Source organism: Dipteris shenzhenensis, chromosome 12, assembly GCF_047967505.1.
Source record: "Dipteris shenzhenensis isolate YYH24624 ecotype China chromosome 12, Dip_SZ_1.0, whole genome shotgun sequence".
In the NCBI taxonomy this organism is placed as follows: domain Eukaryota; kingdom Viridiplantae; phylum Streptophyta; class Polypodiopsida; order Gleicheniales; family Dipteridaceae; genus Dipteris; species Dipteris shenzhenensis.
The window spans coordinates 1872237-1888342 of NC_141607.1; the positions used below are offsets into that span (position 1 = coordinate 1872237).

Below are 16106 nucleotides of genomic sequence, written 5' to 3' on the forward strand. Positions count from 1 at the left end.
TATCATGAATGAAATCGTCCACACTAAAGGGTTTCAAGGTACCACCAAAACAACCTCTCTAGAAAAGAAGGAATTTTCCCACTAGCTCATCACGAAGGGCTTTAGATGCACATCAAACCAAAAAGGACCCTTTTCCAAGGCATCACACACCCGTTCAATGGAATTTCACTTTTGTACACCACAAACTAACATTGACCTATACCCTCTCTCTCTAACTTCCTAGGGGGGTGCACCTAAAATGTGTAACATCAACAAAAAGGGTTTTTTATTCCTATAAATTCATAGAATTTTACATACAAAGGGGTTTTTTATTCATAAAAATTTAAAATCCAAATTTTATAAAGAAAACGGGATATATGACTTGTACCTAAGTAGGGGTTTAAATATCACCCTTGAATCCACATTATGAGTAGGTTTTTCTCATAAGGCTCATTGTTTGCTGGGGTGTAGCCATTTTTGGTGAGGTTCAGGGAATTTTTTGTATATAGGTATCTTGCACATAACTTATGCATTGCTCAACGGAATTCGGTAAACTTTGTCTTCAAGTTGTAGTACATATTTCAAACTTGAACACGAGATAAAAAAATTATGGAATAAGGATTTGGTCCAGGAACAAGACCATCAAAGCATTACAAGTGCTATGTTGTGTGAAGCATGCATCTTGAAGACTATAGGATATAGCAATTTATTCAAAAACATCAAAATTTTGTTCTGTACATACATACAACCAAGTAATAATTCAAAAGTACACTATGTGGGCTTCTTCTCAACCCAAGGACACACCTAAATGATAACATTAGGCATGGATTAATGGGCCTCCAATGTTGTGCTAAAATGATGAACACCGATTTGAGGGCACACTCCATAACTTTTTTTGGATTTGTTGAAAACCAAAATGGATTGAAAATTTGGAATCCTAGTGGGACTACTGACAAAATATGAAGAGGGGAGAGGAGAAGAGTGGAGATGAGGAGAGAGGGCACAGCTAGAGAGCACACCACAAATGACTAACTGTACACTAGTTTTAGCTGAAAATGTAGAATATATACAAATCCATTTAGGGTTAGGGTTAGGGCATCTAACCATTTCCTTTATAGCACTCTATTGGGTTAGTGCCATGCACATATGATCACATGATAGTGCTATGCACACATGATCACATGATGTTGAGCGTGAACTCTCAACAACTTCCCTCAAGATCAACATCATGAAGTAGGCCTTCCCTCAAGATGATGATTCTGGGGAATCGAAGAAGGACTGAACATTACATTCCATCACACCCCTTTAATGGGAATGTCCTTCCTCTGCATCAAACCAAGAGCTAGTCGGCGTTTCTCGAAAAGCTCTTTACTGAGTGGTTTGGTAAAGATGTCTGCAACATTCTCTTTGCTATCACAATGCTGTATTATGATGTCACCAAGTAACACTCTTTCTCTGATGAAGTGTTCTCTGACATCAATGTGCTTTGTCCTGGAGTGATATGTTGGATTCTTGGCCAATGCTTGAGCCGATTGATTATCATAGTATATTGTTGTTGGCTTTGACTCATCAAAGTAATCTATTTCTGACAATAGTCTTCTGAGCCATATAGCCTCACATGCACCTGACGTGAGTGCCCTATATTCTACTTTAGTCAAAGACAAAGAAACAGTTGGTTGTTTATTTGACAACCATGATATAGAACCTTGACCAAGGAAAAATGCATATCCCTGTGTCGATCTCCTGGTCTCATGATCTTCGGCATAGTCACTGTCACAGTATCCATGCAACTGTGGATGACTTCCTCTGATTCTATCACAAACTATCTTGTACCTCTAATGTACCTCAAGACTCTTTTGGCTGCATTCTAGTGAAACTATTTTGGATTTGCCATAAATTGTGCTAGTGAGCTTACTGCATAACAAGTATCTGGCTGTGTGATAGTCAGATATATAAGAGATCCGATGAGCTGCCTGTAGTACCTGTCATTGACTGTAGGATTTTTTAAATCTTTTGTAAGTTTCAAACTCTGTTCCATGGGAGTGGCTGCAATCTTGCAATCTCCAAGACAATAGTGCATAAGTCCAAGATCTTTCATGTCGAACTCTACAAATAAGTCTTGTTTTAGTTTTCTGATGAAGCTATCCTTGCTTTCGGTCACAATCAAATCATCTACGTACAAAAATGCAATAGTAATGTCTTCCCCTTGAACTTTGTAGTAGAGTGTATGATCTGTAGTGGACTTCATATATCTCAGATTAGTGTAGCATTGGATATCCGGTTTGCAATTCACAGTGTTCATGTCCCTAGCTCATTGCATTGTGGGATTGATACACCATAATATATTGCACATGCTACATGACGTAGTGACCTATCTAGCTTGTTTGACATGCAGGACTTTCATAAGAAGAGGGATCGGGTGCCGATAGGATATAGTCAAGGTCCTCCCACTTGCTCAATGGCTCTTCAATGATAACCTGGTTTATGGGATATGGGGGTTGTGGACCTAGAACCGGTAATGGCAATGGTAGGTTTTGAGCCCTAGTGGCCCTTGGTCGGATGGGGGGCTCCTCAAGGGATCCTTGTATGGCTAGCTAGCTCCGATTGTATTAATTTGGTGGTGCATGTAGAGACAAATATTGCCTTTGATGGTACATGGGTAGGGGCATTGGCTTGAGGTATCTACAATGCAAAGTCTCATGGTTTCCCCATCTAGCACAATGGGTGCAATAAGTATCGGCCTTACCGTAGGCGAGGGCACTCATTCATAGGGTGATTACCCATACATATTCCACACCACACGTTGTCTTGCCTAAAAAACAAGTGCGGATTGTTAGGGCCCTCTCTGCCCAGACCGCCCTTGACCTATTGAGCCACTCGATTTAGTAGATCCATGGCTACCTTGTCTATATTCATGCCCTAAGCCACTTGGGTGGTATCCTTAGTCTCGATGGTGCTAATTATCTTGCTAGGTCCTTACACTACATAAAGATCAATAGGTGATTTTTTTGGTTGTGCTTTATCCTTCACATTGTCATCTAGGAGCATGGTGGTCTTGCTGCACAATTTGAAGGATGTGGGATTCAGGCTGAACAAGTGATCATGTAACTTGGTATCCCCTAATAGAGGCAAAATCCATTTTTTGTTCATCCTCTTGTGTGATTCACAGCGGGAATTCAGGTGTTTAATCCTGGCAATGTTTTCCTATTCCTTTTGCTTGACCTCATACAACTGCTTGATTGAACTCCATTTTGGCCCAGTGGGAGCAAATCCCACTATAAAGGCCTTCCTTAATGTTTTCCAGTTGAACTTTTCCTCAACTTCTAAGGCACTGTACCATTGGCCTGCCTTACCATTGAGGCTAATCCTAAATGCATTCACTTTATCTAGGTCGCCGATATCTCCAAAGCTCTCGCAAATCTACTCAAACCTTTCAACATGGGAGACGGGATCTCCTTCTCCTAAGAACTTACTGATGAGCATACAGATCATGATCGGACGGCTCCATGAAGCATTAGGGTCACTTCCCATGACCACTTGCGGCGTAGCCCCCCTTCCTAGTGCTTGCACTAGGATCCTCATGCCGCATCCATGAGCATTGTTTGTGGTGCAGGCGGAGGTGCCTGAGGGGTTAGCACTATACCATAGTTTGGGGAGTGTTGGTAGAGTGAGCATGCATGGTGGGCTCGCGTCTACTGGCCTCACTGATATGGGACTTGGCATAGGTACATTTATGTTAGGCATAGAACTAAACACACAACCTTGTAGGTTCCCCGACTAAGACATGTATGGGAATGCTTTGAACATTACCTAATACGGAAATTGGTGGGGGAACTTGCTATTATTTAGCCACTCTAGTTTTCCTGGCAAAGGGATTGTTGTCTAGGTGGGATCAGATAATCCAAACCATCCCATAAGATTGGAGAATGACTCCCTCAAACACGAGGCTATTGTAGAAGGGGTGGGGGATTGGGGCCTTATAGAGTTGGAATTAGGAGCCACGAAGGCCTCGGGATTTGCATTTAGGTTTTCCCCCATTTTAGCATTGAAGCTCATGTCGTACTCCAAAATCAAGGACTCCGCATGTGTGGGACCATGTATCAAATACAAACTTAGGGTCAAGATCTCAGAGGGAAGTGATAGTGCGGCATTAGATGGACTGGTTAGGGCATTGTTTGAAGCACTATCCTTCGGTTTCAGTACCTATCACCCTCCCAGACCTCGGGTGCATGTGTCACCTACTCTGCCTGGCTGCCTAGTCAGAATCAGTCTATGTGTCTTTCTGGTCCCTAAAGTAGTAGTTGTTGTTGCATTAGTCTTAAAGCATTGACCCAGGGAGTCACTGCATTATCAACCTCGCTGCGTTAGCAATATAGCAACAGTCAGCTGTGCTAGAAAAAATGTAGTGGCTCTTAAAGCAGTAACAACTGAGTAATGTGATGGGTGGTTAAAGAAACTATTGACATAGCAACAATGATTTGTAAAGAAGCAATTTCTTAACACCACGAGTTAAGTATAGCAACGATGGACTGATAACGCATCGGGTCGCAAGTTGTCGCATTAACCTTAGGCGGGGGTTGACCTCGGAAGGGATAGTTGTGAGTTCATTAAATGCCACATGGTGTTAGATGATGTGGGTGGCTACCTGGCAGTCCACGTGTTAGTCTTGCAGCATTATAAAGCAACGAAGATGACCGATTGAGTCGCTATGTTATATAAAGCAGCGACTCACAGCTTGGCTATGTCATCGACTAGTTTTTGGTGCTCTCTGAGGATTTTTTAGTTTTTGTGCAAGGTTTATGAGCACAAATGGATGCTATACTACCTATTCTGCCTACTCAAACCAAAAAAGCACAAAAACAACAACTTAAAAGCATCAAACGAAAGATTTTTGAAGGGGGTGGCTGAGAAGTCACTGGTGTGTCAAGTCAATCTAATCCAAACTCATTTTTTAGTGTTTTCAGGAGAGATGTGATACCACATACATTTTAGCAAATATCCAAACTAGCTATTCCTACAATGTGAAAATAGAAAACACTAAAAAAGAAGCCCAACTTTGTGAAAAACACTCTATGGGTAGAAATAATAGTTCTTATTTTTCCTACTCCAAGCTCACACTTTCCTCCTTTAGTCCCATTCTATACACCACTAACAACACTTCTAGATAAGCTAGGAGCATTTTGTAATGGGTGGGTAAGGATAGGGGGCTTGTGTGATACGAAATCATACCTTGAACTCCCCGCCAAGACCACCAAAAATGTGTAGTCCGATGGTGACTCATGTGTTGTGCGGATCTTGGAAGAATTCTATTTAAGTCTCTACTCCTGAACAACTCCTTGTGGGAGCTTCGTATGCACAAGCCTCATGCTTGTGTCACCCAAGCATCTACCGGATTGGGTGTGATTGATTCTATGAGGGGGAAAAGAGAGAGGGGAGAGGGAAGAGACGAGGGAAGAGGGATGAGAGCAAGAGGTAGGGAAGAATAGGGAAGGGGGATAGTGGCAATCACAAGACAACTCAGTAAGAGAAAGCAAGAAGACTCAATGCAAGAGAATGAAGAGAAAGAGAGGGCTTCTATTCCAAAACTTGCAAGGACACAATGAAGACCAAAGTCAAACTTTTGGCTTTATATACATTCCACCTTTTGAAGGGAGGGCTAACCCTTGTACTCTCATGTACCTCTCTCATTCTCATTTTATAACCACTTGGGCCCATATGGCTCCAAGGAAAATGTCATATGCTAATCCTCATGCTCTCTCCTACATCTTTGCTTGCTTTAGTGCCTAAATTGTTAACAGTGGTGTTAACAATGGTGATGCAGCTATTCTTCTTCACGAGCAGGTGTAAATGGTTGTCATATTGCCATTGCTCTCTCATTGCTCCAGCCCTTGCACCTTAGCATTTTCCATGACACCAAGTGGAGGAAGACTGGCGTTGATTGCTATTGCTATGTTGAGGAGTCTCGGCTACAAAAGTTGGAGCTACCTTCTGTGTAGTAGATAATGGCTGCAAGCTGCATAGCTAGGCATTGCTAGGTATCGTTGAGTCATTGTTGAACATTGTGGAAGCCACCTCTAGTCATTGTAGCTGTAGTGAGGCATATTGTAGCTGGTTGATTTTTTTGCTGTGGCTAGGTTGTGGCAGTTGAAATGTAATTGTTGGACGATGGAATCGTTTGCTCATTCTGGTTGTAGAAGTCAACCGATGTAGCTCGTTGTAGAGTGCTACATTTAATTGTCTAGCCACTTATTGCTTGTGCCATTGAAGTTGTGCTTGTGTTCACTATTGATGTTCATCATTTTGATTTCGTTGTCAATAGTGGTCATTGTGATGCTAGGTGTTGTTAGCCCATGGTCTGCACTTCCTTTGTTAGCTTGCTACAAGTCCTTGCATAAGGGCTTGTATATGCTTATGTGTTGTGGTCATCCATGTCTGCTAGCTTTTCGGTGTGGTCCATATGTTGGTGTTGTGTACGTTGTAGGTAGACATCAATGTAGATGGTCATGGCTACAACTTTGTGTCACTGAAGCGTTCTTGCATCATAGCTGTATTGCACCAAGCTTCATTACAGCCAATCATTTGAGTCTTCCCTATTTTCTTGCAGGATTCTTGTAAATCACCTTGGTTGGAGATTGTCTTTGCTTGAGTGATCTTTCTAAAGAGATCAGCTCTAAAAATAGATTTGAAAGCTCTATGAAAAAATAGATCTCTTTCACGTGGGTATCTCTCTATCTCACAAAGGAGAAGGCCTCTCACACTCTCTCAAGATGAAAATTTCTCAAAGGATGAACTGAAATACTAAGTCAAACATATCTCACTCTCCATAGCTCAAAATGATGAGCTTTTTGAAGCAAATCGAAGAGGAGAAGGATCTCTACAAGATGAACTCTCAAAGAGAAGAAGATATCTCACTCTCTTAGAAAGAAATGAAGCTCATAGATCTCTCATTTGGAGATCTAGGATGCCTCGCACAAGGAGGTCTTAATGCCTGACAAGATGCAAGGGCTTGGGAGCACGATAGGCTCTAATCATGATAAAATTGAAGAGAGAGAGAGAGAGAGAGAGAGAGAGGAGTGCACGTGAGATAGCTAAATGTACCCCCTTAGGGTTAGGGTTAGGGTCAAGGTTAGGGTTAGGGTTAGCATTAGGGTTAGTCCCATAACCCTATGGTGCGATTTACACCATTCTTAGCACTATCAGAAAGATCTTTTTAGTGTAGGCAAGATCAAACCTCGACTTAGCAATCATCATTTGAAAGTACTTGAATCAAGATCTAAAGTCCATGTAATGTCTAAAGGAAAGGTAATCAAAGGACCATCTACACCAAATTCCATGTCAATAAACATTGTGGGATGCAAACCCATGGTGACGACCCACAACAAATAGGTATACATCGCGCTTATTTTTAAGCTAAAAGAATATAGAGAGGCCTTATTTCAATGGAAAGATGGTAAACTTACTGTGAGTCTCTATGTATCAAATGACACACTATGACTTTGTATGCATAGTTGCAAATCTTCTACAAGCTTCATTATGGCCTACTATGACTTTAGCCTCACTCAAGACGAGAAAGACTCCAATAGAAGTCAAGGTCTTCCCCATACCTCCTCTTTGTGTAATGTACCCACATATTCTACTATGTATTACATTACATGTGGTATGAGACTATATAGTATGACTCAGATATGAGTGTTCCAACAAATCTATCAAGGGATACACATGATATATTTTTCACTCCACTCCATAAACCAATGTGATTTGCTTAAGGATTATGTTTACCTTTGTACTCCCTTTGTCCAAGCTTCTAAGTTGGTCATTGATACCATGTTAGGGCTAAATTCTTTTTCCATTGATAAGATCCTTTCTTGGAATCATCACAAGGTGCAAGAGGTATTTTGGATTCAGAAAGGGTCTACTAGGGATTTTAAGACTAGCATAAGCATGTGAAAGAAGTAAGAGGGATGTAGATTTGGTTATTTGAATTTAAGGCTTGGAAATAATTTAGGAGCTGATGAATGGTATGGTGGGTGATGCACAAAATGGTTCTCTATAGGCTCACATGTAAGCTCTTTACGAGAAAACTAGGCTTAAATAACCATGCTTGCAAAGCATAAACAACCTTTTTCTTAAAAACACTTGGCACTAAGGAAATACCATAGGGTTTGGGATCATGGTACCAAATTAGATTTCAAGGGAGTACTATGGATTGGACAATTTTTTGGAGTAGAAGCTGGGACCCTCCCTATGCCTAATGACCTCATTTACTAAAGACCATCCCTATGCCTAATGACCTCATTTACTAATCATTCCCTTGAATATCATGGGGTTTAAAAATAACCTAACGTAATTAGTTTATGTGAATGTAGGGAGGGTTCTTTCTAGTTCAAAACCAATGTAGCTATACATACACAAACATTATGTCATTATATGAAAAATGTAGCCTAGTCTTAAATATACAAGTGTTCGAGTGTGTTCTTGCTATCTATGCATGGGTCTAACCATATATGTATAGGATGTGCATAATCTATAGACATGAGGAGATGGGTTAATTTATGGCCACTCTATCTTAGACTAGGGTTATGTATGTACAAAGGTACCATGTTCAGGGAAGAATATGTACATTCATATAGTAACCTAGAGTGTTTCCCTCTCCCCATGCGTGAGTGTGTTCTTGCTTGCATTTCATCATTGTATCAAAATTGTAAGGCTCAATTTGGTAACGGAATGACAGAGTGAGTGTGTTCTCTGCATTTCAATGAGCACTCCCTCATGAAGAACTTTTTGAGATCTTCAAATGATCTATGAGCACTCTCTATGCCTAATGATCGAATTTACCATTCACTCACTCATGGAGTGCTTTTTGAGGTCTTCAAATCGATATGTTATAAACTTGGAATTTGGTAAGTTAAACTCTATGTTTATTCCTGTTGCTTGTACTATGGGAAATATATATTTTTGGTACCCAATCACTCTTAATTTCTCGCAAAAAATAACAATATACTACGACAATATGTTAGCTGTTAGAGGGGATGCTAGCTTTGTGAGGATGTCAAATAGTTTCATTTATGTATAGTTTGCTGAAAATACCTTACCCTCACACAATTTGTAAGGTAGGCTTGAATTGATATGCAAGTGTAAAGTAGATATATGACATGCAATCATACAAAAGATCATACTAATATAAGGAGAATGTAAGTGCTCTTGAAAAAGGAGCCTTTATTCTAATGCTTGAAAAGCATCTCAAGGATTGAAAATATTGTGCCTAAAATTCAATCTGTGTAGACATTCGAAAGGGACGTGACCAACATTTTAGGATGCCAAAAATGAATTTAAGAGATTAAAGTTCAAGAACCATCTAGAACCTTGTATATCCCTTGATTATCGGATCCCTAACATCATATTGAATGGTCAACTATAGCACTCTTAGATCATGTCGTAAGAGTTTTAGAGTAAAAGCAATCCTTGTCCACAACATTTTCCTTGTTGCAATCAATTGAATGGTGGAATTCGGCTGGAGACAACAGTGTCCTTTTCTTGAATCTCTATTTTTCTTTTGAATAAGCAATACCAACAAAATACCAATTTTATCTTCCTATTTCTTTTCTTCTCTTTTTTAAAGGTAAAAGGGGAGGGGGGGAGGTGGGGGGGGGGGAGTTGGGGCGCTATGTTACTGCAACAAGGGCTCAATTTGTCTAAAATCAAAAGCTTGATTGCTCACACCATATCAATGTGAATTTGAATGCCCTCTGTCACTATGGTTGGCACCCTTGCCATATCCCTTACAAATGTTACATCGTTTTGTCCCCCTTTTGCAAAGGAAGTTGATGGCAACTTCAAGGGATGCATTCTTCTTTTGCTTTCTGAAAGTTTTAAGGTTCACATTTATGTGCTTCTTAGGTACTTAGCCATGGTTTTTGCTTTCAGGGCCGATTTTCAAGTTAAGATGCCATAGTTTTTGTTCCCTAAGATTTTCAAGTTAAGATGCCATAGGTTTTGTTCCCTAAGAAAACTCTGGTAAGAAAACATAACTTGATGAGATTGGTCTAACTTGATAAGATTGGTCTAAGAGGTGCCCCCCAAAAGGTAATCTTGTCGAAACAAAGACCTGGTAATGAGACGTGGGGAAGGAGTCATCAATTGTTGACTGTTGACCAAGGGGGTATAAGAAGGAGGATCAAAGTAGGAGAGCTCAAAGGAGACCTTGTGCCGGGTGACGTGTCGCAGCCACAGCAATGCTTATGTCCGCTTATTATTACGATTCTTGCCGGATTCCATACTCTAGCCTTTCGTCGTCTTCTTTTTCGTCATCCCCTCCTTAGTTCTTCACCTATTGCTTGCTTCCTCCCCGCCCAGCATCGCCACAACCAGCTTCAACCCACCCCCCACGTATCCCATGTCGTCCCCTGATTTTCCCTCTCGCCCCTTCCCTCTCAATGCAAATGATCCTCCTTTGAACTTCCGATTCCCTCACCATAATGATCTGTCGTCCCAGCACCATTGCGCAGATCTTTCTAGGATGGATTCTTTCCAACACCAATTCCCTTCCCTCGCCCCTAGTGTTAAGCTTGAAGAGTCTTCACCTTCCTCTGCGGCAAAAGCAGACACGAGCAGCTCTCCCCTCCCATCTTCCTTGTGTCCAACCCCACCCGCCGCTTTGTCCTCGCACGCGGCTGTGGGTGCTGGAGCCACAAAAGTGAGTAAGAGACGATCTAGAGCGATCAACAAACCTCCCATTACGGTCTTGTCAGCAGACAGGTCCAACTTCCGAGATATGGTTCAAAAGCTCACAGGTATACCAACGTCTCCTTCTTTGCAATGCAACAGATTTCAACTCTGGAGTACCCCCTCTGGGATCTCTCTTTTGAAGCCGCATCCCGCACGCCCCGCTCATAGCAATCAGGGTACGCCTACCCTGGACACTAGTTCCGGTTTTGTTTTCCTAGAAGGTAATTCGCCTTTTACGCAGGCGTCCCAGATGGTTCACAACCAGAATATGTCGCAAAGCTTTCCTAGCCTTTCCTTTTTGCAATCCTTACAGCAAACAGAGAGCGCCAATTTAGCTGGCGATTTTGTCGCTAATCAATTGAATCCAGCCAGCTTCACCTCAAATACGAGTTTCGATCTTAAGGCTTTGCTTGCAAGCCACTTGGATGTACTGAAGCAAGGCAATTCCAATGCTCAAAACACTGCAACACCAAACCTTGAGCGCCCCCATGACGACAAAGAAAGTGATAGAGCAAGGGAAATGTTCTTCGCTGAGAAGCTACGCAAGAGTTTCACTGAGAGGGGTAACAACCCCATGATCAAAACTTCTAGGAAAGCCGACCAAGGCCTGGTTGCAGAAGAGGAGCATTCTAACAGAAAACAGGTCACTAACTTGGACAGTTTGCTCATGGGAAACGATGGATTGAACCAGTTGGATTTTCCAAGCAGGACGCTGCACACGGTGGATTCGTGGTTGGCATGCGATGGCATCCATGCAACACCAAAAATGGAGCTGGCGCACAGTGCTTAATGCCAACTTCGCGGTACACAATAGCCGCTCGTTGTATAAACTGTGGATTTCAGACCACTACTAAGCTATTGAATCTTTATTAGCATTTCCTTCGCTTGGATACTCTCTGCCTTGCTGGCAAAGCTGAGGCTTGAAAGTTGTTGTTTTGTGTTTATGCGCGCTCTCTCTCTCTCTCTCTCTCTCACACACACACACACACACAATATAAAATACTACATGGAGTGCTTGTGTGAGCATTTGAATTCCTTTGGTTAGAGGCTAAATGGAATAAAAACACCAATATTACTTTTGTGCGCGCATGTATTCTAATTGAAAAGGGAGAGTTTGCATAGGAAGATGGCATATCAACATATGCAATTGCATGAGAGTTTGACACATTAGCACATAGGAACATAAAAAAGTAGAGCTTGAGCTATTGAATGTACTACAAAATAGGTTAAGCTTTAGTAAAAAATAGAGTAGGGTTTGTAGAGAAAAGAGGTTGCCACTCGCTTGACACTAAATAGCCAGCCCTTTAACAACACAAGGCTTTGAAGATTAATTTAATTCAAAGCAGCTCTTTATAACAGTTTGAAAGTCAATTAGATGTTGAGGTTTGGCTAAATTCGAGTGAACTATTGTTGACTTGATCTAAACCCAAGCCTAGCTGTATAGAAACATGGCCTGCGTTGTGGCCAAACTCGCTTAAACCCAACAAACTAATTTAACTCAAAGAGCACAAAAGAGACATAAAGAACTCTACATCACTTTCCTCACCCCATACCTTCGAATTGTGATCACCCATGGCGTTAAGCATATGCCTTCTATTAATCGTTTTCATTCATGCTTTGCAATTGCCTTCTCCCACAATCTATAAATATAGATTTTACTGTGTAGCTGTGTCTACTTTCATGCTACTGCTCCCTATCGTAGTCTACCTTCTGTACTACTATATATTATTGCTCCATCATACTAGAGCTTTTCCATGTTTCATCTGAAACCCAAAAAACTCCCATCCCCCTCTTTCTCTGTTTTCGCTTTCTCACTTGTTTCTTTGTCCCATGTTCTTCCCTACTGGCAATATCTACTCGGATTCTTTCTCCCATGTTCTTCCCTACTGCCTCTTTCTCCCATGTTCTTCCCTATTGCCTCTTTCTCCCATGTTTCTCCCTATTGGCAATGTATTGTCTTCTCATTTACCTCTCCAAGTGGTCAATAGCAATGTCCCATGTCTTCCCACCAACTGCCTCTTTCTCCCATGTTTTTCCCTAGTACTAGAAATGTCTTGTCTTCTCATCTCCATCCCCAAGTGGTGAAAATTCTCCACCTTTCATACCCATTTCTATTTTTCCCTTGCAATAGAATAGAGCATCAAGGATCTTATAACCTTCCATTGTGGAAGTGCTCTCTAATTCATACCCTTATAATGTGTGAGCCTTATTAAAGCCTCCATATTTAGAAGTGGCAATCTGATTAGAAAGAATATATGGCCACAAACTTATAAAATACAAATGTAACTCACACAGATTCAAAATTGCAAGGTCTAGCAATGTGGATTAGCAAGGGAGCAACAAGGTAAAGCTTGATAGTGAGCATAATAAAGTTGTAACTACAAAGGCCATTATGTTAGTGCAACGAAATGTGCATTCTTTGTCACTATTCACAAACATAGCCTTAGCCTTATGAGCCATACCTTGAGCTAGATATCAACTATTCAAATAAAAATATTGGATATCATGAAATATGAATATCCCTTAATATAGTCATAAGGTTTCGATCATGTGTATGGCTGCACCTTGATGTTGCTCCACACCATGGAGATATCCTAAATAGCCTCTTTGTGAGGTTATTAAATATCATCCACCTCTAACATAAATGTGGACCGATCCTTTGTATTGTTTGCCAATTTTGACATGTTGTAGTGCTTATACATGCTTGAGTTAGTTAATATCATGAACATCTTGTAATTCTAGTGGCCACGGTTCTTTGATTCATTTAAACATGATCCAATTATATTGCATTATTCTCAAAAGGCATCCCTTAACGAGCTTCTTTTGCTAGGATTTCTCCCAAAACTAAACCATTATGTTGTTTACATATGCTTGAAACTTATAAAAAATATTCCAAGCAAATTTTATCCTCTTTTGGAATTGCATATAATACTCCATTCTATCAGTAACAAATTGTACTCTTCCTTCAATATGCATGGTATTTTTTATGATGGTATTGTAAAGAAACCAGATGCCTAAATTGCAAGGATATGTTTTGCTCAGGTCCAATTAAATAGAATTGTCTACGTCATACAACATTTCATGAAATGTTGTGAGACTTAAGTTCAGATGTGGCAAGTGGCACTTAAAGCTTCATTATAGCTTGGATTCATGAGTGGATTGCTTTTCTTTTTTCCTAGAGGAATAATTTAGATCGGCAATAAAGTTTTTCTTTCAAGACAGTTCATTTGGACGTTGGGTTAAGAGGGGGGTACAAGTCGTGAAGAAAAAAGTAAATTGGTTGAGTAGTAAGACAGTTGTAGCAAATGGTGTTCTATGAGAAACAATAAACATGGGGAGGTTGAGATGGTTGGACAAAATTGGTATCTTGGATTTCATTGGGTGCTTGGACCTTCTATCTACCAAAGTTAAATTATCCTTCATTTGTTTCATCATTTTCTTAAGGTGGCATTCCATCTGCTAAAAGTTAAGAACATGCCAAAAAGGGTGCGCTAGCAAATATCTTTACTATCCTTAGGGCCTGAGGAAAGTGGGAAATGTTCTACTAGGGATGAGACCAATTTGTCTTTTACTTGACGCCCTACGACCCTTATGATGGTAAGAAGCCCACTCTCTCATTTGAGGATTTTTGGTTCTGTTGCATTCGTACATGTGCATAAAAACGACAGATCAAAGCTAAATTCCAAGAGCACAAAGTGCGTCTTCGTTGGGTACAGTGAAGCATCTGAGGCATACCGCCTCTTCGACCCGGTGAAGAAACAGATATTGATCAGTAGGGTCTGATCTTTGAGGAAGTAGTGTCTCAGGCAGATGAGGAGGTCATCAAAGTTCCCATAAGTTCCTGCACCCAAGTTGAACCATTACAGAAGTGGAGAAGACTGAAGATTCCGAGCCAGAGGAAGAGTCAGATGCACCATAGCCACCCCCGAATTCAGCTTTCGATGAGAAGAAGTTACCAACGTGGTATCTGCAGACCTTGTAAGAATCTCGGGTCACTAACCTTCCCGAGAGGAGTTCTGAAGTTCGACGGTCTCAACGCAATATGTCTGCACCCTTAGCCAACTTCGCTATGGTGGCTCAGGTCAACAAGCTGCGAACCTTTGGAGGACACGAAAGATATACCAGAGTGGCACGCTGCCATGAAGGTAGAGATGGACGCTATTCTTAAAAATGACACATGGGACTTGGTAGACAGACCCTACAAGCACAAGATAATCAGTACCAAGTGGGTGTACAAGCTTAAGTTCAAGTCTAATGGGAGCTTGGACAAGTATAAAGCAATTAGAGGGACTTGACTTCGACGAGACCTTTGCCCGGGCCCCGCACAGCCCACATCATCACTATTTGGAGAGTGATCGCTTTGGATGTCCATCACAGTTGGTCTATATTTCAAATGGACGTGCAGTCAGCATTCTTGAACAAAAACCCTAGAGGAGGAGGTATATGTGGATCAACCACATGGTTTTCAGGTTCCAGGGTTCCTTGTAGAAATAAACCTAAATTACAAATATATTGAATGCTCACTATGCGTTATGATTTTGGATCTCTAGGTGGATGCAATCATCAAAGAAGATTTAAGTTCTCATTATTTGATAGATATAGCCATTCTTACATAACACTATAGGTGCAGCCAAGTATGAAAGTTTTGAAAATAATGGCTCACTACACCATCAAGATGTATGGTGAACTCTGCCTTAACACAAACTTAAAGATGAATCAAGTTACATACACAAACTTTTGCAATGATCAATTATAGGAAAATTTGGCTGAATTTTTTGAATAAGAGCATTCCTCAATGAAAGTATCAACAAGAAATATTGATTGATTCTCTAAAAATCTCTCCATTTTATGGGATCCTCTCCATGAATAAAGATCTAGGTGGACACTTAAATGAGCATCATAGTACAATAATACAAGACATGGAATTTTATAAGCACAAATGAGAGTTTCATGCACACATGTGCATGTATGTGCAAGAGAGAGAGAGAGAGAGAGAGAGAGAGAGAGAGAGAGAGAGAGAGAGAGAGAGAGAGAGAGAGTTAAGACTAGGTCTAGAGTAAATATCTTAATATCTACAATGTAGATAGAGAATCCTATTTGTATCACGTAGATCTCCTCAAACAAAATTCCTTATCAAATTACATTCGCCTTTTCTGATACTCCTAGTTGTAAAAGGCATTTTGTGAGTTGCCTTCCAATAAAATGTTTTTTAATAAATATGTCTTTTGACAATGGTTGTATTTAAACTATTATGTTTACCTATAAGATCATAAAGCTTTACATCAGAAGATAATTATGGATGTGATGTGATAAAAGGGGCATCAAATTTCCAAAGACATGCATTTGGACATCATGCAAAATGATTCTTGATTTGTGGGAAACACTCTTTTCAAGCAAGATAT

General features: G+C 40.6%; 1 protein-coding gene across 1 annotated transcript; it reads left to right on the plus strand.

The window, feature by feature from the left end:
* Positions 1–10221: 10221 nt before the first annotated feature.
* LOC147895669 (uncharacterized) lies at positions 10222–11587 on the plus strand. Its single transcript, XM_087382886.1, has one exon. It carries the CDS (start codon positions 10373–10375, stop codon positions 11492–11494), a length of 1122 nt encoding a protein of 373 aa, XP_087239012.1. The 5' UTR covers positions 10222–10372; the 3' UTR covers positions 11495–11587.
* Positions 11588–16106: the final 4519 nt, after the last annotated feature.